We start from the raw sequence: 23,589 nt of genomic DNA on the forward strand, positions 1-23,589 counted from the left end.
TAAGGTGTAAGTCTTGGTCATTCACATGGAAGGCTAGTTAGTCTCCACTGTACTCCCTCTCTAGCTCCTAATATGCTTCTACACATTTATTTTGCTATTATTTGCTGCAACGATCCCTTATGAATATATATATATATATATTTTTAAATGTAGGAGTACTGCTATTTATTCAGCCACTGAGTAGGCTGGTGGAATTGGGCATGAACTCCACACTTATGAATATTTTTTCTCTTTTTAATTTTTATTAGTGAAACACCATGAGGTACAGTTTGTAGATTTACAAATTTTTGTGCTTGGGTTTCGATTATACAATGATCAAATACCCATCCCTCCACCAGTGCCCATTTTCTACCACCATGGATCCCAGTATCCCTCCCACACCTATCCTCCCCATCCCACCCTGCCTCTGTGGCAGGGCATTCCCTTTCGTTCTCTCTCTCCTTTTGGGTATTGTGGCCTGCAAAAGAGGCATTGAGTGGCAATCACGTTCAGTCCATAGTCTACTTTCAACATGCATCTTCCCTCCTGGGAGGATCCTCCAAACTCCCTTTATTTGGTGCTCCCTTCTCTATCTGAGCTGCCCTTTCCCCTAGAATGCCCAGCTGGCCTCTAAACCATGGAGTAATCCTCCTGGTACTGATCTCGGCTATTCTTGGGTATTAATCTCCTGTTTTGTTATCTTATGTCCCCCAGATGAATGCAATCTTTTTATATCTATCCCTCTCTTTCTGACTCATTTCGCTTAGCATGATACTTTCCAAGTAGTACCACTTGTATGTAAATTTCATGACTTCATCTTTACTTATGAATATTTTTAACCTTTTAATATCTAAGGACGAAGTTAGGTTGCTTTCATCAATTTTCACTTGTATCACTTGTCATCCCATTAATCTTCAATTTGCTCGATCAAGCACGAGAAACATCTCCATTCGTCCCTGTTGAGTGCTAGTGTAGCCCAATGGCATCTACTCGCTCCAGGAACACGAAGAGCCTCAAACTGTTTGTTCAGGGTTTTGAAGTCTGACCATCTAGTAAGTGGGCAGTCACGCGTCCTTTTGACATCCCGTGGAATCCAGTCAGTAACAGCTCTAGTCCAGTGGTCGTCTCTAAATCGCATTACGTGTCAGGCCCATCTGATTTTTGACGAGACAGCATCCCTGATCCTTTTTTTACAAAAAATTTTATTGAATCACTGTCATTTGGGCTGGAGCAATAGCACAACAGGTAGGGCGTTTGCCTTGCACGCAGCCAACATGGCCAACCTGAGTTCGATCCTCTGCCCCACCCGGAGAGACTGGCAAGCTACCGAGAGTATCTCGCCTTCATGGCAAAGCCCGGCAAGCTACCCATGACATATTCGATATGCCAAACACAGTAACAAGTCTCACAATGTTACTGGGCCCGCTCGAGCAAATCGATGAACAATGGGAAGACAGTGATACCGTGAGTTAGGTACAAGCTGATTCTCGATCACTGATGGAGGATTCCTTCTCTCACTTGAGTGAAATGTGATATTCCAAGCATAGCTCTTTTGATTCCTCTTTGGGATACCTGAATAGCGTTCTCGTCCCGTTTCTGTAGGGCCCAGGTCTCTGAGGCATATGTCAGTTAGTGTAGGGAGAATGGTGAAGTCAAAAAGACGTGCCTGAAGCCAGAGGTTCTTCATTCTCTTAACAACTTCTTTGATGCTCTTGAAGGTGTTCCACGCTGCTCTCTTCCTTCTGCGCAGTACTGGCACCAAGTCATTCCTCATGTTGAGTTCTCGACCCAGGTACACATAGCTGCTGCATTTGGAGATGTTCGTTCCATGAGAGCAAATGGAACGTCAGATTCTAGTTCGTTTTTCATGAATATTGTTTTGGTGAGATTCTGCTGCAGTCCATTCTTTCCACACTCATGGTCAAAGTCAGCCAGCATTTGTGCTGCTTGGCTAATGTTTGGTGTTATTAGAACGAATGAATGTCACCAGCGAAGCGAGGTGGTTTAGTTGCCAACCGTCAATCTTCACTTCCATTTCTTCCCATTCCGGTCGTTGCATGATGTTCTTGAGGGTAGCACTGAAGAGTTTCAGTGAATTGGCATCACCTGCCAAACCCCTCTCTTTACGTCAATGACCACTTCCTTGTAGAATGGAGATCCTGGTGGTGAACCCGTAATATAGCTCGCGGAGGATCCTGATGTATTGAGTTTGAACGCCCTGTTTGGTGAGGGCTTCGATGACCCCTTCAGTTTCAACAGAATCAAAGGCCTTATTTAAATTGATGAATGTTAGACATAGTAGCATCTTGAACTCTCCCAAAACCTCAATGAGCTTGGTCACCATGTGGATATGGTCGATTGTGCTGAATTCTTTTCGGAACCCAGCTTGCCTGCCTGGTTGTCCTTCATCTAGTGTTCTGCCTATTCTATTCAGGATGACTTGAGTGAACAACTTGTAGATGATGGACAATAGGCAGATCGGGCAATAGCTGCTAATGTCATGGATGTCTCCCTTCTTTTACAACAGAACGGTACTGTTTGTTTTCCATTGGGATGGAACCTTGCATTCAGAGAGGTAGTGTGTGAAGAGCAGAGTCAGTGTATTGACGAGTACTGGCGGCAGATTCTTCGGGTGTTCAGGTCTGACCTTGTCTGGACTGGGTGTTGTTTGCTTCTTTACTGATGAAATGGCACGTCGGATTTCAGAAGGGAGAACATTGGGAACGACATATCCATCCTGAGGAATTTGGTATGTGGGCAGGTGGACGTGACTATCAAAGAGATCCGAGTAGAAGTCATGGATAATCTTCTCCATTGCCCTTCTGGAAGATGTGATAGATCCATCAGGACATCAGAGGGCAGTCACCTTGGTCTTGTAGTTGGCAAAGGACAGGTGGGCGTTGTGAATGCTTTTCCCGGCTTCTGCTGCATCAGTCAACACTGCTGCTCTTCTCTCTTTGAGGTCTTCCTTGATCGCTTCTTTGCACAGCTTTGTAAGCTCGGACAGTAGCTTGTAATCGCCTGAGGCTGGTTCCGAAACACGTTGGCAAATGAGCTCGAGAGTTTCCCAAGACAGGGTTCTGTTTGTGGCTTTCCGACTCTCGCAATCCTCGTGCAGTCATGGAGGTGCTGAACCAGTTGTAGTGGTATGAAAAATATATAATTTTCGTCAAGGAAGTATCTAAATTTTCAATTACTTTAGCTGGAAAGTTTTAGAATATATCAGTAAATCCTGTCATATTTATCACTCACATATCTGCATGTTTTGCTCATTACATCTCTAGTATTTCAGATGCCTGAGAGCTGTGCCTGAATTGAATGTCTAAGACTAACTCTAACAACTGTTTAGAAGCCAGTGGCAGAAATCAGTGAAATGGTATTAGTCCATCACGGAATTAGGAATTACCTGGAGAGGTGCAGTTGGTGCTCACATTTGCTCAGCAGTTCTGTCAATTTCAGGCACTCCTCTCCGGCCAGTGCTACCTTCTGGTGCTCCTGTTCCAAGTGTTGCTTGCTTTCACTCAGTTCTAATCTCAGTTTTTCTGTTTCCTTAGGTAGAGAGAAGAGGAGAAAACATCTATGTAAAATGAATGACCTTGAAATTTAAATGGCCTCATTTAAATTTTTCTTGTGATTTTTAATGTGAAAAAAAATATTAGATATTTCAGGCTACCTTTGATTTTATGGCAAAGGAACTAAGGAAAGGCAAATGTCATATTAGTGACAATTTTCTGGGATAAAGTCAAATTTTTAAAATGAAATGAGAGGAGTCAAAACTTCCCCTTTCCTTCCCTCCCTCTGTCTCTCCATCTTTCTCTCTCTTCCAGGTTTTTCTTTCTTTCCTTCTTCATTTCTTTTCTTTCTTTGCCTAGTAAGTGGTATTTGGGGCTTACTCTTGGCTCTATGCTTGGGCATCACTCTGGTGGGCCTCAATGGACCATATGGTGTGAGAGATCAAACTTAGGTTGCAGGACTATCTTTCCAGTACCTAATCAGTATTTCATTCAAAGACTCAGTCTCTTAAAAATATTAACTGAAAAAGTCATGATTAAAATACAATGGTCTGGTTTATAACTAGAACCAGATAAACGTAGTATCTTTTTTTTTAATCAAATATATATCTTTATTTTGAAAGATATACTTACAATTTAGATCAATTTTATTAAAACCAAAAAAAAAAAATGCCCTCCCGTTGATCGTCGATTTGCTCGAGCGGGCCCAGTAACGTCTCCATTGGAGACTTTGTTGTTACTGTGTCTGGCATATCGAATACTCTCGGTATCTTGCCGGGCTCTCCGAGAGGGGCGGAGGAATCGAACTCGGGTCGGCCATGTTGGCCGCTTGTAAGGCAAACGCCCTACCCGCTGTGCTATCGCTCCAGCCCATTAATCGGGGCTGGACCGATTAAAACCAAATTAAAGGAAAATAATGTAAGATATGTTTTAGAAAAAATTGATGTACAAAAGAAGTATCACCAGGATGCTCAAAATTATTTGGAAAAATTAGAGCATGAGAATCTTTGGGCGTTTAGAGTATGAGATCTGAGCTAAAATAATATACTTCAAAGGGCACGAAAATTAATAAAAACAAACTTCCAAAACATTCAAAATGTCAGCTACTATTTGGTCATGGGTTTCAGAATAATAATACTTTTGTTTTACTGAAACTCAAATGCTGGCGTGATAGCATAGAGTAGGGCATTTGCCTTGCACGCAGTCAGCCCAGCTGAGCCAGGTTCGATTCCACTGCCTCTCTCAGAGAGCCCAGCAAGCTTCCGAGAGTATCTCGCCCGCATAGCAAAGCCTGGCAAGCTACCTGTGATGTCTTTAATATGCCAAACACAGTAACAACAAGTCTCAAAATGGAGACATTACTGGACCTGCTTGAGCAAATCAATAAACAACGGGAGGACAGTGTTTGTTTGTTTGTTTGTTTGTTTTGAAAGTCAAATATTTCAAAGAAAAAATACCTTATGTGGAAAATAGCTTAAAATATTTATATAAAATTAAGCAAAGCAAAATAGGTATTTAGACTATAAAAACAAGAAAAATGGGAAACTAAAAGAGAGAGTAAGCTCAGTATTCAAGTGCATTTCAAATTTTTCATGTTGTCTTCTGAACAATTTTCAATGAATATATCAGGTAAGAAGAATTAATTTGCTTTTAATATTTTCACACTTATAATCAGTTTATCCACCATGCAATCTTCATATTGCAAAAAATATAATAAGACAACTATAATACATGTTCTAAAATATTGATTTTAAAAACTACGTAATAATGAGCTTTTGAGAGTATTTTTATACCTTTAGGATTGAAATAATAAATAAAACATGTTTAAAAAAGATGAAGTCATGAAATTTACATACAAGTGGTACTACATGGAAAGTATCAAGTTAAGCAAAATGAGTTAGAAAGAGAGGGATAGACATAGGAAGATTGCATTCATCTGGGGAACATAAAGTAACAAAATAGGAGACTAACATCCAAAAGCGGCCGAGATTAGTACCAGGAGGTTTCCTCCATGGCTTGGAGGCCAGCCACACATGCTAGGGAAAAGGGAGCTCAGACAGAGAAGGGAGCACCAAATAGAGGGGGTTGGGAGGATCCTCCCAGGATGGGAAAAGCATGCTGACAGTAGACTCAAGACCAAACATCATTGACACTCAATGACTCTTTTGCAAACCACAGCACCCAAAAGGAGAGAGAGAACAAAAGGGAATGCCCTGCCACAGAGGCAGGGTGGGATGGGAGGGGGAAAGGGGTTAGTAGGGATACTGGGACCCATGGTGGTGGTGGAAAATGGGCACTGGTGGAGGGATGGGTGATCATTTGATCATTGTATAATTGAAACCCAAGCACAAAAAATTGTAAGTGTACAACTGTACCTCATGGTGTTTCACTAATAAAAATAAAAAAATAAAAAAAATTACATTAAATTTATACCACTACCTTTCCAAAGGGCTGGAGCGATAGCATATTGAGTAGGGCATTTGCCTTGAACGCGGCCCACCCAGTCGACCCAAGTTCAATTCCTCTGCCCCTCTCGGAGAGCCCAGCAAGCTACCTAGAGTATCTCACCCACATGACAAAACCTGGCAAGTTATCTGTAATGTATTCGATATGCCAAACACAGTAACAAGTCTCACACTGGAGACATTATTGGACCTACTCAGACAAATTGATGAAGAACGGGAGCGGTGCTACAGTGCTACCTTTCCAGTATTATAACTAAATATATATGTATGTATAACTAAGTATATATACGTATATAACATATATATTGTTATATTGGCTTTTTGGGTCACACCCAGTGATGCACAGGGGTTACTCCTGGTTTTGCACTCAGGAATTGTTCTCAGGGGACCATATAGGATGTTGGGAATAGAATCTGGGTTGGCTGTGTGCAAGGCAAATGCCCTACCCTCTGTACTATCGCTCTGGTCCTATAAAAATATTTTAAAAAATAATAAAAAGTCTAAATTTTGGGGCTGGAGTGATAGCACAGTGGGTAGGGTGTTTGCCTTGCACACAGCTAACATGGCTGACCCAAGTTCGATTCCTCCGCCGCTCTCAGAGAGCCTGGTAAGCTACAGAGAGTATCTCTCCTGCACAGCAAAGCCTGCCTGGCAAGCTACCTGTGACGCATTCAATATGCCAAACACAGTAACAACAAGTCTCACGATGGAGAAGTTACTGGGCCCGCTTGAGCATATCGATGAACAACAGGAGGATTGTGATTGTGATCTTCTAAATTTTGTTTTTTCATCTATGTATAATAAAGATATAATTAAAAAGTGCATATTAAAATATACATATATTAATAAGAGCAAAGAAAATCAGAATTGAAATAAATGTCAATTTTAAAGTTTAAAACATTCATTATTTTCCTTACAGAGACATATGAAAGAAGCTATGCTAATATTATGGTACATATCAAAGCAGAGTTTCCATATCCAAACAAACAAGTGAATAAAAAAAAGGAAATAACAGTATTATCAAAAGGGTATCCGAGGGATGGTACCACTCAGTTTCACCAGTAAAATCCAGGCATAAGACCTATGAATAACTAGGTAAGAACCCCGTTATTCAGGAATAAAGCAGGAATAAAACCCAATATTCTATTAAACAGGAGAAAATATTTGCATATGCTTCGTCTAATCAAGTGCTAATATCACAGAACTCAAAGAGAAGAAAAACTTCTCTATCAAAAAATAGAAGAGCTAAACAGAAAATCCCCACAGAATCGAAAGAAGTATGTGAAAAATTGCTCATTATTGTTATTTGGTAAATATAAACAAAAAAACTAATGATATTATCATTTCACACCTGTGAGACTGCCACATATGAAAAAGCTCAGAAATAAATAAATATTGCCCAGAACAAGGAGAAATAGAAATTCTTGTGCAATATTGGTAGAAAGTATTCAAGTCTCTACTGAAAATGCATAAATATTTTGTAAAATGCAGAAAATATACCTACCATATTATCCAGTAATACAACTCTAAGATAACTCTCTAAAGAACAGTAATTTGAAACACTGACAGCATATATATTGCCTCTTGTCACAATATTGGTGGAAACAAAGGGGGTCATGCTAAGTGGAATAAGTCAGAAGGGAAAACACAAGTGAGTAGTCTCATTTATGTGAAACATAAAGAAATAAATCAAAGAGAGAAAAGAAGCCATACAAGCCCTTGAATTCAGAGTGCAGAACTGAGAGGAGAAGCAGGGAGTGGGAGAAGTTCAATAGGCTGTAGTAGAGGGATATTTCAGGTGTGAGTGTACTGAGATACCAAATATTTTAAAGAGATGTGAAACAGTATCCCTGAAACATATATAGCCTTGTAAACCAACATTATCTAAAAAAAAAAAGAAAATGTGATAAAAAAATTAAAATCATCATGTAAGTTACATTTCGAGGACCACGTACTACATGTATGGGAATATATATATCCATATCTACCTATATGCTTATATTTATGAATATATGTACATCTGCATGCATTTTCTCTGCTGTTTTGTTTATGCTGTTGTGTATTTTGGTTTTTCATACCTGACAGTGCTCAGGCACCACTTGTAGCAGGAATTGAAGAATCAGACAGGAGAGGAGGGAAAAACCTGGCCAGGGGGTAAATCCCCTACAAGCTGTACTATTCCTCCATATTTCATTTAATTTTTAATGCAGAAAGAGCTGTTTTCTTGATACACCTATTGTATTAACTCTCCCTTTATGTCTGGTTCTTGTTACAAAAATCATTGTATGATTTCAATCTCTATACACTAAAACAGAATTTGAGTAATGTCAAGAAAAAAACACTAATATTCTGGCAGGCCTATTTTTCTATCATAAACTTAAATGCAGAGGTAAGTTGAAAATTACACCCTACAGGTTGCAATTCAAATTAAGATGTGACAATGTCCTCTCAGTATGAATAATCAAATTTTTCTTTTTTTTTTTGCTTTTTGGGTCACACCCAGCGATGCACAGGGGTTACTCCTGGCTCTGCGCTCAGGAATTATCCCTGGCGGTGCTCAGGGGACCATATGGGATGCTGGGAATCGAACCTGGGTTGGCCGTGGGTAAGGCAAACACCCTACCCGCTGTGCTATTGCTCCAGCCCCTGAATAATCAAATTTTTATGCAGAGAATACTGAGTTTAAAAGATAGTAATTGCAATAATAGAAAAATGTTTCAAGTGGACTCCACAATCTTAATATATCCCTAAAAGTCTTTACCTTGCTTTAGTGTATGTTACTCCTAAAACAACAACAATAAAAAGGAGGCTGAGGAGAATGAGGAGAAAAAGAAAGATAAGGGCAAGGAAGAAGGATGATGACGAGGAAGACAATAATGAAGAGGATGAGAGAACAGTGATGGCAACAGAGATGAGGAAAAAGATGATGACCAAGATGAGGAAGACTAGGAGAATGAGGAGGAGGATGAAGAAGATGGCAAGGAGGATGCCAAGGAGCAACCATTGGCCAAAAAAAATAACTCAAAGGACTGAAATGTTGTTTTTCATTAATATTTGAGATGGCCTGGGCTACCACACACTGCCAGGAGTGTTCCCCATCTTTACATAGGGAGTAACCCCTGGGCAGCCTCATCAGATGTGGCCACACCTCATAAAAAAGCAGAAGACACGGGTATATCTTTCCAATTTTATAATTCCACGAGAACTTTAACAATAGTTTGACTAAAATTTCTGAAACCAGGCTAGTATATGCATGAGTGAGAACATGAAGTGGAAGTAGAGAAAGAGAGAAAATAATAGATGAAAACATTCCCCAAATATAGCTCTCTCCTATCATTGCACAGTACCTAATTTATTTAGAAAATCATACTGGGAATGTGAACAAGTGCATTTTCTTTCTTTTTTTAAAAAAGTGAAAATTAATCGATTTTATTTTAATTTTTTTCTACTAGAAATTGTATTGAGATGATGTGGCCTACAATACTGTTAGAAGCTTGACTTCTATTGGACCATTTCACCTTATGCTTTCCTCTTGCATAATGCTGGGTATTAATCTTGACCATTAATTAAAGATTGTATAAAATCTCCAGGGAGCAGCCCAGGGGGAGGCCCTGACGGCTCTTCCCCTAGCCGTCTGTGTTCGGGGTGGGCCCTGGGCCGCTCACCCAGCCGGGGCAGCTTGGGACATGGGGCAGATGGTGGACAAAATGAGGGCCAAGACGGTTGATTGATCAGATGCCGTTTATTTCATTCTCCCCATGCACCTGCCCCAGTCTCTCTGAACCTCCCATTCTAGTCTCTACTGCTCCTCATTGCCATCTCCTCCTGTGTCTCCCACTCATCTCTCTGTGCTCCATCTCACAGCCTGGGCTCTCTCTCTCCACGTGCCTGCTCCTGTATTCTTTTCTACATCCTCTATCTGTCCCTCTTGCTAGTCTCTCCACACTCCATCAGGCTGCCCTGCTCCCTCTCTCTCACTCTCCAACTCTCTTGTCTCTCCAACTCCCCAGCACTCTGGTCCCACTCTGCACCCAGTCAGGTACCAAAATCAACACAAGAAAGCCCTTCCTGAGGGCCCACCAAGGTCAAAGGGAACAGCACCTAAAACATATTCCAAAGTCCTTCCTGACTGCCCAAGGGCAAAATACCTCCTACGATGTTTTTCTCCTTTCCTCAGTCCAATAACTCTATCAACATTTCAATTCTAGTTATTTTTGTATGGACACAGTAAGAGATAACTTCGAGGCTTGGCTTGTAGGGCAGCTTTACTGGGAACACCTTGCCACAGACTCACTACAGAGCTCAGGTCAGATTAATGATTCCTAACCCTAGCAAGGTCCAAATCTAGTTATTATTTTCTGGATCATGACAGCATTTGTCCATGACCAAGCTCTTAACTTATAGTTAAGCATTATGACACTTTAGCCAGACCCATCTCAATGCCAGGGTAGCACATAGCTTACCGCTTGCCCTGGTTCCATCCAGTGCTTCGTCAGGACCCTGCTTTTGGGGGCACTAGAAAGTAATGGCAGCTGAGGCTTAGGTCTGGAGAAAAGATGCCCAGGAGGAAAATATCACTGAGAGTCACATTACAAAAGCATAGAATATGCTGCCTTCTTGTGTCCATACAAAAAGGACACTGCTCTGAATAAACTATGCAAAGGACTTAGGGAGAAGAGAAAAACAATATTTACAAGTCAACAGAGCACAAAGAAAGAAGTTACAAATAAACACAGAGGAATGGGAGCACTAAGATGGTAGCAAACCAATAAACCTAAACTACCTGAGGCTATGCAGGAAGGACAAAAACAGTGTTATCCTACAAAAGAAGTCATTATTTCCTCATCTAAATCCCCAAGCAACTTCTAGTATGCTGATAACAGCTGCTATCATACACCTTTCTTTGAAGGCAGAAATTAATTCTAGACCAGCACAGTACATGCAGTATACAGTTTCAATTAAAGTTCAATTAAAGTAAAAAGTAAATTTTAGAGAAGTTTTTTTCTAAATTTGTAATTATGCTTTATTTCCAAAATATGATTTTAAAACTGTCACTGTCCTCCCGCTGTCCATCGATTTGCTCGAGCGGGCCCAGTAACGTTTCTGTTGTGAGACTTGTTGTTACTATGTTTGGAATATGGAAAATGTCATGGGCAGCTTGCCAAGCTTTGCAATGCAGGTGAGATACTCTCGGTAGCTTGCCGGGCTCTCTGAGAGGGGTGGAGAAATCGAACGCAGGCTGGTCAAGTTGGCAGAGTGCAAGGCAAATACCCTACCGATGTGCTATTGCTGGAGCACAGGCAGCCCTTCCCTTGCACGCAGCCGGCCTGGCCAAGCCGGGTTCAATTCCTCTGCCCCTCTTGGAGAGCCAGGAGGGGTAGTGAGAGTAACTTGCCTGCACGGCAAAGCCTGGCAAGCTACTCGTGACGTATTCCATATGCCAAACACAGTAACAACAAGTCTCAAAATGGAGACATTACTGGGCCCACTCGATGATTTTAAAAAGTAAAATAAAATAAATACCTCCACTACTTCCACTACCCAGCCGCCGCCATGCTCCAGGATGCTTTTCCGATGCTCAGGCTGAGACTCACGCAGGAGTGAAGGCCCACAGTACCAGGTAGACGGAACTCTGAGACCTTGGACTCCAGGCTCAAAGGACCTGGGAACAGAAATCCTCTGCCTGCTCCCAGCAACCACAGGTGACCAAGGGATTAAAATCAGGAGCCCCTACTCTACCCTGCACTGTCTGCTTCCACCAACCGCCAGCGACCCAGGGATTACACACAGAAGACCCACCATACTGGTACCAGATAAATACCTCACCGGCAGACCTCCACTACCTCCACTACCTCCACTACCCAGCTGCTACCATGCTCAAGGACACATCATAAGACACTTAATACCCATCTTCCTGGATTACTGCACCATATTTGATAGGGTTCAAAAATGGTTTGAACCATGGGAACACCTGCAAGGGCAATTAGAGGCCGCCTTAAAAGTCTCTATCCCTCTTGGAGAGCCTGACAAGCTACCGAGAATATCCCGCCCACTCGGCAGAGCCTGGTAAGCTATCCGTGGCATATTCAATATGCCCAAAACAGTAAATACAGTGGATCTCATTCCCCTGACCCTGAAAGAGCCACCAATATGGCATTGTTAAGAAGGATGAGGAAGGAGATGCTGACAAAATCTCAAGGCTGAACTAGACTGCCAAAACGAAGAAAGACAAAAATGATTGTCTGTACTTTCAATGCATATACACTGGCATCAGATGCATCCACTGAGGACCTGATGGTACAAGCACGAAAGACCAAATATGACATCATTGGTCTGACCGAGACGAGAAGGCAACCATCACATCACGCCATTTTCAACACTGAAGAACTATTCCTCAGAACACGTGACAAAAGAGGCATCGGTGGTGTCGGTGTCCTTGTCAACATGAACTTGGCCATGAGCACTGATTCATTTGAATGCCTAACAACCCGAATTGGACAATTACACTTGAATATATGTGGCTCACTGCTGGCAGTTTCTAACTTCATTGTCGACACACCAACATTCAATTATGATGAAGGAGAAATTGAGAAGTTCTACAAGGAGCTGGAGAAGTTCTATAAAGAAGACCACACCTTCTACAAGATCACTGTCAGTGATTTTAATGCCAGGATAGGATCGAGAAGATCAGATGAAGAACTCCACATCGGGACCCATGGCCTAGAATGGAACAAACAGGGTGACAGACTGTCTGAGTTCATCATGTCGACCAAGACCATCCATGGTAACTCAGTTCCAGAAGGCCGAACCTAAACATTGGACATGGGAGTCTCCCGGTGGACGGTTCCACAACGAAATTGACCACATCATATTGAATTGACGATTTTGCCTGACCGATGTCGCTGTTGTCCTAAAATTCCAAACGGGATCGGACCACTGTCTCCTTTGTGCAAACTTCATTTGACAGAGCGGGGAGAAAGGGCTGCAAAGTTTAAGAAGAGAACTCCTAGAACGACCACCAACTGGGAGCTCTTTGGCACTACTGCAGCAACATGGGAAGTTGACGTCGTTGACAACATTGACAAGGAATAAGAGTGAGTGGTTCAGCACCTCTATGATTGTGTGAGGAATGCCAAGAGAGAGATCACTTGATCACTTGATCCCCTGTTATTCATCGAATTACTCGAGCGGGTGCCAGTAACGTCTCCATTCATCCCTGTTGCGTGCTAGCGTAGGCCAATGGCATCTGTTCATTCTAGGAACATGCAGAGCCTCAAACCGATCATTCAGGGTCTTGACGAAGAAGTCTGACCATCTTGTAGGTGGGCGTGCATGCGATCTTTTGACGTCCCGTGGAATCCAGTCAGTAATGGCTCTAGTCCAGTGGTTGTCTGTAAACATCATTACATGTCCAGCCCATCTGATTTTTGATGCCTTGGCAAATCAGACAGCGTCCCTGATTCTTGAGCATTGATGGAGATCAGAACTCCGAATTCTATCTCTCATTTGAGTGAATCATGATATTCCAAGCATAGTGCTTTCGATTCCTCTTTGAGAGACCCGAATAGCGTTCTCATCCTTTTTTTGTAGGGCCCAGGTCTCTGAGGCATATGTTAATGCAGGAAGAACAGTGGAATTGAAGAGATGTGCTCGTAGCTGGAGGTTCTTCGTCCTCTTAGTTATTTCTTCAACGCTCTTGAAGGCATTCCAAGTTGCTCTCTTCCTCCTGCGCAACTCAGGTGCCAGGTCATTCATCATGTTGATTTCTCAACCTAGGTATGTATAACTGTTGCATTCGGAGATGGTGGTTCCGTTGAGAGCAAATGGAGCGTCAGGAACGAGGCTGTTTCTCATAAACATTGTCTTTGTAAGATTCAGCTGTAGTCCGACCTTTCCACACTCATGGTCGAAGTTGGTCAGCATTTGTGCTGCTTGGCTGATGTTTGGTGTTATTAGAATGATGTCATCAGCAAAGCGGAGGTGGTGTAGTTGCCAACCATCTTTCTTCACTCCCATACTTTCCCATTCCAGTCGTCGCATGATGTTCTCAAGGGTGGCACTGAAGAGTTTTGCTGAAATGGTATCACCCTGCCGAACCCCTCTCTTGACATGGATGATTACTTCTTTGTAGAATGGTGAGATCCTGCTAGTGAATCCATAATAGAGCTCATGAAGGATCCTGATGTATTGAGTTTGTATGCCCTGATTGGCTAGGACTTCTATGACTGCTTCCGTCTCAACAGAATCAAAGGCCTTCTTTAAATCAATGAATGTTAGACAGAGCGGCATCTTGAACTCCTGAGAAACCTCAATGAGCTTAGTAATTGTGTGGATATGGTCGATGGTACTGAATCCTTTTTGGAATCCAGCTTGTTCACATGGTTGTTCTTCATCTAGTGTTCTGCTAAGCCTATTTAGGATGACTTGAGTGGACAGTTTGTAGATGATAGACAATAGGCAGATTGGGCAATAGTTGCCAATGCCGTGGATGTCTCCCTTCTTGTACAGTAGTACAGTCTTGCTGGTTTTCCACTGGGATGGAACCTTGCATTCAGACAGGTAGCGTGTGAAGAGCCGAGCCAGTGTATTGATGAGTACTGATGGTAAGTTCTTCAGGTGTTCAGGTCTGATCTTGCCTGGGTCAGGTGCTCTTTGTTTCTTTACCGATGGGATGGCATGTTGGATTTCGGAAGGGAGGACATTGGGAACGACATATCCATCATGCGGAATATGGTATGTGGGCAAGTGGACATGGCTATCAAAGAGATATGAGTAGAAGTCATGAATAATCTTCTCCATTGATAATCGTCTCCATTGCCCTTCTGGAAGATGTGATAGATCCATCAGGATGTTGGAGGGCAGTCATCTTGGTCTTGTAGTTGGTGAAGGACAGGCGGGCATTACGAATGCTTTTCCGGGCTTCTGCCGCATCTACCAGCACAGCTGCTCTCCTGTCTTTGAGGTCATCCTTGATGGCTTCTCTGCACTGTTTTGCCAGTTCGGACGTTCGCTTGCGGTTGCCTGAGGCATGTGCCAAGCCACGTTGGTGAATAAGTTCAAGAGTGTTCGAAGAAAGGCGGTTTTTAGTGGTTATCTCTCTCTTGGCATTCCTTGCACAATCATGGAGGTGCTGAATCATTCGATCGTATTCCTCATCAATGTTGTCAATGACGGCATCTTCCCATGTTGCCGCAACAGAGCCAAAGAGTTCCCAGTAGGTGGTCGTTCTGGGAGTTCTCTTCTTAAACTTTGCATTCTTTTCTCCTCGTTCTGTGAGGTAGAATTTTGCACAAAGGAGAAGGTGGTCCGATCCTGTTTGGAATTTTGGGACAACAGCAACATCGGTTAGGCAAAACTGTCAATTGAATATGATGTGGTCTATTTCATTGTGGAACCATCCACTGGGAGACTCCCATGTCCAACGTTTAGATTCAGCCTTTTGGAACTGTAAGTTACCATGGAAGGTCTTGGTTGACATGATGAACTCAGACAGTCTGTCACCCTGTTCGTTCCATTCTAGGCCATGGGTCCCAATGTGGAGTTCATCGGCTGATCTTCTTGGTCCTATCTTGGCATTAAAATCACCGACAATGATCTTGTAGAAGGTGTGATCTTCTTTATAGAACTTCTCCAGCTATAAGAGAGAGATAGCCACAAAAAAACATCTGTCTTCAAAAACTCTTGAGCTTATTTGCCACTGTGGCTTGGCACAAACCTTAGGCAACTGCAAGTGAACATCTGAGCTCGTAAAGCAGTGCAGAGAAGTGATTAAGGAAGAACTCAAAGAGAGAAGAGCAGCAGTGCTGGCAGACACGGCAGAAGCCAGGTAAAGCATTCGCAACACCTACCTGTCCTTCACCAACTGCACAACCAAGATGACTGCCCTCTGATGTCCTGATGGATCTATGACATCTTCCAGAAGGGCAATGGAGAAGATTATCCATGACTTCTACTCGGATCTCTTCGATAGCTACGTCTACCTGCCCACATACCAAATTCCTCAGGATGGATATGTTGTTCCCAAAGTTCTCCCTTCCGAAATCCGACATGCGAAATCATCGGTAAAGAAGCGAAAAGCACCCAGCACAAAGTCAGACCTTAACACCTGAAGAACCTGCCATCAGTACTCATCAATATGGTGGCTTGGCTCTTCCACGCTACCTGTCTGAATGCAAGATTCTGTCCCAATGGAAAACCAGCAGGACTGTACTACTGTACAAGAAGGGTGACATCCACGACATTGGCAACTATCACCCAATTTGCCTGTTGTCTCTTGTCTACAAGCTCTTAGCTTGAGTCATCCTTAATAGGACTGGTAGAACGCTAGATGAGGGACAACCATGTGAGCAAGCCGGGTTCTGCAAAGGATTCAGCACGATCGACCATATCCACAGGATAAACAAGCTCATTAAGGTTTCTCGAGAGTTCAAGATGCCGCTCTGTCTAACGTTCATTGATTTAAAGAAGGCCTTTGATTCTGTTGAGACGGAAGTGGTCATCAAAGCCCTAGCCAAACAGGGCATTCAAACTCAATACATCAGGATCACCATGAGCTGTATTACGGATTCACTACCAGGATCTTACCATTCTACAAAGAGGTGATCATTGATGCCAAGAGAGGGGTTCGGCAGGGTGACACCATTTCACTGAAACTCTTCAGTGCCACCCTCGAGAACATCATGTGACGACTGGAATGGGAAGAAATGGGAGTAAAGATAGACAGTAGGCAATTATATCACCTCCACTTTGCTGATGACATCGTTCTAATAACACCAAACATTAGCCAACCAGCACAAATGCTGGCCGACTTCGATGAGTGTGGAAAGGTAAGACTACAGCTGAATCTTATGAAGACAATGTTTATGAGAAACAGTCTCGTTCCTGACGTTCCATTTGCTCTCAATGGAACGTCCATCTCCGAATGCAACAGTTATGTGTACCTAGGTCGAGAAGTCAACATGACGAATGACCTGGCACCTGAGTTGCACAGGAGGAAGAGAGCAGCTTAGAACGCCTTCAAGAGCATCGAAGAAATAGAGGACAAAGAACCTCTGGCTCTGGGCACATGTCTTCGATTCCACTGTTTTTCCTGCATTAACATATGCCTCAGAGACCTGGGCCTTACGAAAACAGGATGAGAACGCTATTTGGGTCTCCCAAAGAGGAATCAAAAGCTATGCTTGGAATATTACATTTCACTCAAATAAGAGAAAGAATCCAGAGTTCTGACCTCCCTCGACAGTCAAGAATCAGGAACTCTGATTTGTTTGCCAAGGCGTCGAAAATCAGATGGGCTGGATATGTAATGAGATTTGGAGACGATCGCTGGACTAGAGCCACTATTGACTGGATTCCACGGGACATCAAAAGACTACGTGGCCGCTCACCTACAAGATGGTCAGACTCTTTGTCAAGACCCTGAACGATCGGTTTGAGGCTCTGAATTTTCCTAGAATGAACAAATGCCATTGGACTACACTAGCACGCGACAGGGATGAATGGCGCCTGCTCGAGCAAATCCATGAGTAACGGGAAGTCAAGTGATCAAGTTACCAAATTACTTACAATGAATAGAAAGGGTTAAAAAATTCAAAATTTTGTGCTATCACCATAAAGAGAAAGTAAGAGATCAGCCTATTAAAACTGCCTTCCTAAAACCTGTATGGGTATTGGCAATTAAAATTGGGGTATGTACATGAGCTCAACAGACAGAGTATAAAATACCTGTTCAGACTGAAAATAAAGTACACCGCAGTTTAATGCTAATATTTATAATTTTGTTTTGTTTGAGATTCCTGAGGAACCATATTTATGGAAGTCTTAGCTAAACTCATTTCATTCTGCCAACAATTTGACAGATTTACATTATCAAGTCTAAGAAATATTAAACTTTTCATTTACTTTTCAATGTTTTATTTATTCTTCTTTTTGTTTTCATTATGCTTTCCTTTCTTCATTTAAAACTGAAATCATGGGGTTGGAGCGACAGCACAGTGGGTAGGGAGTTTGACTTGCATGTGGACAACCCGGGTTCGAATCCCAGCATCCCATATGGTCTCCTGAGTACTGCCAGGAGTAATTCCTGAGTGCAGAGCCAGAAGAGCCAGGAGTAAACCTGAGCATCGCTGGATGTGACCCAAAAAGCAAAAAAAAAAAAAAAAAAACCTCAAAAACTTGAAATCAATTGTTATCTTTGTACATACTTTGTATATACATACTTTATGTATATACATATACGTGCTTTACACATATACATACATTATACACATGTATATTTTACATTCAAACTGTGCAATAGAACATTTTTTTCCCTTAGCAATGCACACACATCAGAATATATATATTTATGAATTGTCAAAATTAGAATTTTATACGCATGAAGTTATAGTCTCACCATGAAAGGTGATAATTGTAGGAACTATATATTGTCACTGTCATCCTGTTCATCTTTGATTTACTCGAGCGGGTGCCAGTAACATTGCTATTCCTCCCAGCCCTGAGACTTTAGCAGCCTCTTCTTACTTGTCTTTTTCCAGTGGCTGGAGGCTCTTTCAGGGTCAGGGGAATGAGACCTACTGTCGTTACTGTATTTGGCATATCGAATATGCCATGGAGAGGTTCCCAGGCTCTGCGAGTGCGGGTGGGATACTCTCGTTAGCTTGAACTATAAATTAAATTATTTTAATGGAATAAATCAAACAAAAAAGTAGTGAGGCCAGAGCAATCATACAGTGGGTAGGGTGTTTGACTTGCATGCAGCTGACCTGGGTTCAATCCCTGGCATACCATTTGGTCCACCACGTCCACCAGGAGTGATTCTTGAGCCCAGAAACAGGAGTAACCCTTGAGCATCTCCAGGTGTGCCCCCCCAAATAAAAAAACCCAATAAAGTAAAAATAAATGAGTACTTTGAAATAAAACCACATAAAATTCAAAAGGGGAGTTAGCTATATCTTTACTTGCTGTAGTACATGGACAAGTCATCTCTTCTTACCTGACTTTTAATAGCAAGATTTCTCTCAGTTTTAGTTTGGTACTCTTTGTGTTCCTTTTCGGCGCCATCTTTTTCCATTTTGAGTTTATTCAACTCATAGCGCATTTCCCCAAACACCTGTTAAATATAAAAATTAGATGAATTGCTTCTAGAATCTACTAGGTGATGAATACAATTAGATCTTTTGGTGCCTCTTCAAGGTTATATACTAAAATACAATACTTTCCTAACTGCCATTTTATATTATAGTCATCCTGTCTTATCCTATCATACACCATTCCATCACATGCCACGTCACTCCACCCCATTCCATAGAATATTCAAGGTACTCTGCTAATGCAAAGAGGTAATATATCAGGTTTTAAGATTGTGGATAAAGAACACATAATTAAGAACTGTAAGAAATGTTCCCAAGATTCTTTAATATAAAATACATTTTAAATTGCATATTATTACCAAAAATTAGCATCACCTCAAATTTAACCAGGTAAATTTTTTTGATATTTATTTATTTTATGGAGCTTCAGCCTTTACTAAAAAATTGTTAATGTGTTTCTTAGAATCTCTTACTTATTTTATCTATTTTAAAAAAATTTTTATTAGTGAAAACACCATGAGGTACAGTTGTAGACTTACAAATTTTTGTGCTTGCGTTTCAGTTATACAATGATCAAGTACCCATCCAACCACCAGTGTCTATTCTCCACCACCAATGATTCCAGTATCCCTCTCACACACCCCCCCCCCCACTCGCCACCCCACCCCACTTTTGTGGCAGGGCATAGAAGTACAGATGTCATTTTGACTGTACTTTTTTTGCCTTTCTGGGATATATTCCCAGGAGTGACCAGGTAAAATTATTAATTAAAATATCACCCTGTTCTTTATGATTAGTATATAATTTTCATTTAAAATAATTATAAGATTTTCTTTTCAAGAATTCATCAGGTGGATGCAAAAAAGCACAGTAGAAATGACATGTGTACCTATATGTTCATTGCAGCACTGTTTACAACAGCCAAAATCTGGAAACAACCCAAGTGTCCTAGAACAGATGACTGGTTAAAGAAACTTTGGTACATCTACACAATGGAATACTATGCAACTGTTACGTGAGATGAAGTCATGACATTTGCTTATAAGTGGATAGACATGGAGAGTATCATGCTAAGTGAAATGGGTTAGAAAGAGAAAAACAGACATAGAAGGACTGCACTCAATTGTGGAGTATAGAATAACATAACATGAGGCTGACACCCAAGGACAGTAGATACACGGAATAGATAGATTGCCCCATAGTTGGAAGCCTGCCTCATGAGGGGAGGGGAGAGGACAGATGGAATAGAGATGGAATCACTAAGAAAATGATGGCTGGAGGAATCAGTCGGGATGGGAGATATGTGCCAAAAGTAGATAATGGACCAAACATGATAACCTCTCAGTGTCTGTATTGCAAATCATAATGCCCAAAAGTTGAGAGAGAGTATGGGGAATACTGTCTGCCATGGAGGCAGGGGGAAGGTGGGGTAGGGGTATACCGGAGAGATTGGTGGTGGGAAATGTGCACTGGTGGAGGGATGGGTGTTTGATCATTGTATGATTGTAACCCAAACATGAAAGCTTGTCACTTTCTCATGGTGATTCAATAAAATAAAAAAAAAATAAATTAACAAAAAAAGAATTCATCAGGTTGGAGTTGGGCTGGAGCGATAGCACAGTGGGTAGGGCGTTTGCCTTGCATGCAGCCAACATGGCTGACCCGAGTTCGATTCCTCTGCCCCTCTCAGAGAGCCCGGCAAGCTACTGAGAGTATCTCGCCCGTGCGGCAGAGCCTGGCAAGCCACCCGTGATGTATTCGATATGCCAAACACAGTAACAACAAAATCTCCAATGGAGACGTTACTGGGCCTGCTCGAGCAAATTGATGAACAACGGGAGGGTCTTTACCTTTACCTTTACCAGGTTGGAGTTTAGTTAAGAAAGTTTATAAAGAAAATTTTCAATCTGCATAATAGCTATTTATATAATAATAATGGTGATAACATTATTGATATTTAAGTATATAGTGAAGGTACTGCATGGCTGGAGCGATAGCACAGTGGTAGGGCGTTCGCCTTACAAGAGGCCAACATGGCCGACCCGAGTTCGATTCCTCCGCCCCTCTCGGAGAGCCCAGCAAGCTACCGAGAGTATTTGATATGCCAAACACAGTAACAACAAAGTCTCCAATGGAGACGTTACTGGGCCCGCTCGAGCAAATTGACAATCAACGGGAGGGCCTTTACCTTTACCTTTTAAGTATATAGTAGTACCCAGTATATACTGGTAATACTTCAATTGTATGTCTTACCAGTAAATACACAGTGCTGGGCTAGAGTGATAGCACATTGGTAAGGCATTTGCCTTGTGCGTGGCCAGCCTGGCTGAGCCAGCTTTGATTCCTCTGCCCCTCTCGGAGAGCCTGGCAAGCTACCGAGAATATCTAGCCTGCATAGCAAAGTCTGGCAAGCTACCCATGACGTATTCAATATGCCAAACACAGTAACAAGTCTCACAATGGAGACGTTACTGGGCCTGCTCAAGTAAACCGATGAACAATGGGAGGACAGTGCTACAGTGCTAAGAAGTTTTGAGAGGCAAAAGTCTTAATCTAAATATAAGTATTTATAACTGCAGCTGCCAAATAAAGAGAAAATATATATTTAAATGAAATCACTTTAATATATCATTAAATAATGAGCATACATTATATCAATGTTTATATATCATTCTTTATCCAATTTATTAAGACATTGGGGTTAAGGCACTTGTCATGCCTTTTATTAAGCTCAGTTCAATCCAGCACTATATACAGTCACCTAAGCACTCCCAAGATCTTTGAATATACCCCCAAAAGAAATTAGTTTCATCGATACTTGAATATTGCCAATTTAAAGTGCAATTCCCATGCTCAAATAAACTTACTTTGAAAAATAAACAAGTCTGATTTCAAATGCTGCAGTTTGAAGACAGGAAAAAAGGTAGTAAATTTTTCACTTGTTTAAAAAGTGAGTTCATTTTTTAAAAAGGAATTCAATGGGGTAGGGAGACAGATCAAAGGGCTAGTGTGCATGTCACAATGGGTTCAATCTCAGAAACATATGTTCCATAAGCAAAGAGCCAGGAGTAGCCCCTGAAGTACCCATGATAAAATCTAGGTCTTCACATATATTACAAGATATTTACTCTACCAGTTCTGTCCCAAGCCCAGTCCCTAGTAATGCAAGTCATAAATTATTTAATACTTAGAGTAATAAAATGTCTCTTCATAAGTTTCTCTCAGCTATTTACTCTCTCTAATCACTTTGAAGACATTATTTTTGTCCATAGCAACTAGCAAAGAAGACACCAACTGGTATGTAGTAATCAAAAAAAACATTCTATAGGAGCCACAAACAATGGAACTGGAAAGGGAGGGCCTGGTGTTTCTCAGCGATATATACCCAGCAGAACTAGAATGATGGTTCTGTGCTTTGTTTTAATGGGTGATAGTGATAGTGTCGTTCAACTGGAATTAATTGATGGCCATCAAGACCATACATGGCCATATATGGTGCAATGAGAGGACCACAGGTGTACTGGGAAAGACATGTCACATAGTAACAGTGATTAAATTCCGTGCCTTCTACATGCTATGCATGTTCTTTAGCACATACTATGTCTAGCGTCCTGAGGTGAACTTACATCATCTTGAAATAATAAAACATTTCTACTCCAAACTACTTTTTGAGCTCTGTATGTTAGGAAAAAATAGAGCTCTGTATGTTAGAAAAAAATACAAATGAACTACTTAAGTAATTTTTAAAATAAAATGTGCCATTTTACCTTTGCGGCTTCCATTTCCTGGGAAGCAAGCTTCTTCTGAATTTCCTCTAATTGATTAGTAGCTGCAATCTTCTCTCTTGTAACCTTTTCAACATTGGCCTCTAGTTGGGCAATATTCTGAGACAATGCCAACATCTATAAGAAGAAATAAAACTCTTAAATGAGGATGTTATTTTAAAGAATAAATGCTTAAAATATTTTGAATTAATATGGTCTTAGCCTACAATCCTGGGCTCTAGCATTTCTCTGTGGAATGGGTATGTCCATTTTTCTATTGCGTCAACTCATCTATGCGGGGTTTAAATATATACTTCACATCTGGGAATATACCCTGGAGGCCCAAAAACACACTGCAGAAAAGCAATCTGTACTTCTATGTTCATTGCAGCTTATGAGATGCTGAGAAGGGGCTCAGGGAATCATACAAGATGCTGAGGATTGAACCCAGGTCAGTCGTGTGTGAGCTGAGCAACCTAATCACTGTACTACCACTCCAGTCCCAGAAACTATGTTTTAAAAAAAGAAATTGAGATTGATTGATTTTGAAGTGATATAAAGTTGGAATATATTAAAATAATAATCCTGAAAAGTATTTTTTTATTTAGATGGTTGGGATGCTATGTTTTCTGGAAACAAGAAATATATATTTAACTTAGAGCTGTTAAATACCCTTATCAAAAAATATTGGCTACAAATCTAATTTGAACATAAATAATATTCTTACTAATACCAAACTATAAATTATCCTTATGTGTATTACAGTCTAAACTTAAAA

General features: G+C 41.3%; 1 protein-coding gene across 1 annotated transcript in view; it reads right to left on the bottom strand.

Moving 5' to 3' along the window:
* SDCCAG8 (SHH signaling and ciliogenesis regulator SDCCAG8) overlaps positions 1 to 23,589 on the bottom strand; it is a 125,873-nt gene that overhangs the window by 32,989 nt on the left and 69,295 nt on the right. The window contains exons 7-9 of the mRNA XM_056135676.1: positions 22,815 to 22,949; positions 18,951 to 19,067; positions 3,386 to 3,528 (exon numbers count right to left, since the gene is read on the bottom strand). Of these exons, the coding sequence (XP_055991651.1) occupies positions 3,386 to 3,528; positions 18,951 to 19,067; positions 22,815 to 22,949 (395 nt within the window). The remainder of the gene's footprint in view (positions 1 to 3,385; positions 3,529 to 18,950; positions 19,068 to 22,814; positions 22,950 to 23,589) is intronic.

The sequence above is a fragment of the Sorex fumeus genome, unplaced genomic scaffold (assembly GCF_029834395.1).
Source record: "Sorex fumeus unplaced genomic scaffold, SorFum_2.1 ptg000007l, whole genome shotgun sequence".
Taxonomy (NCBI): domain Eukaryota; kingdom Metazoa; phylum Chordata; class Mammalia; order Eulipotyphla; family Soricidae; genus Sorex; species Sorex fumeus.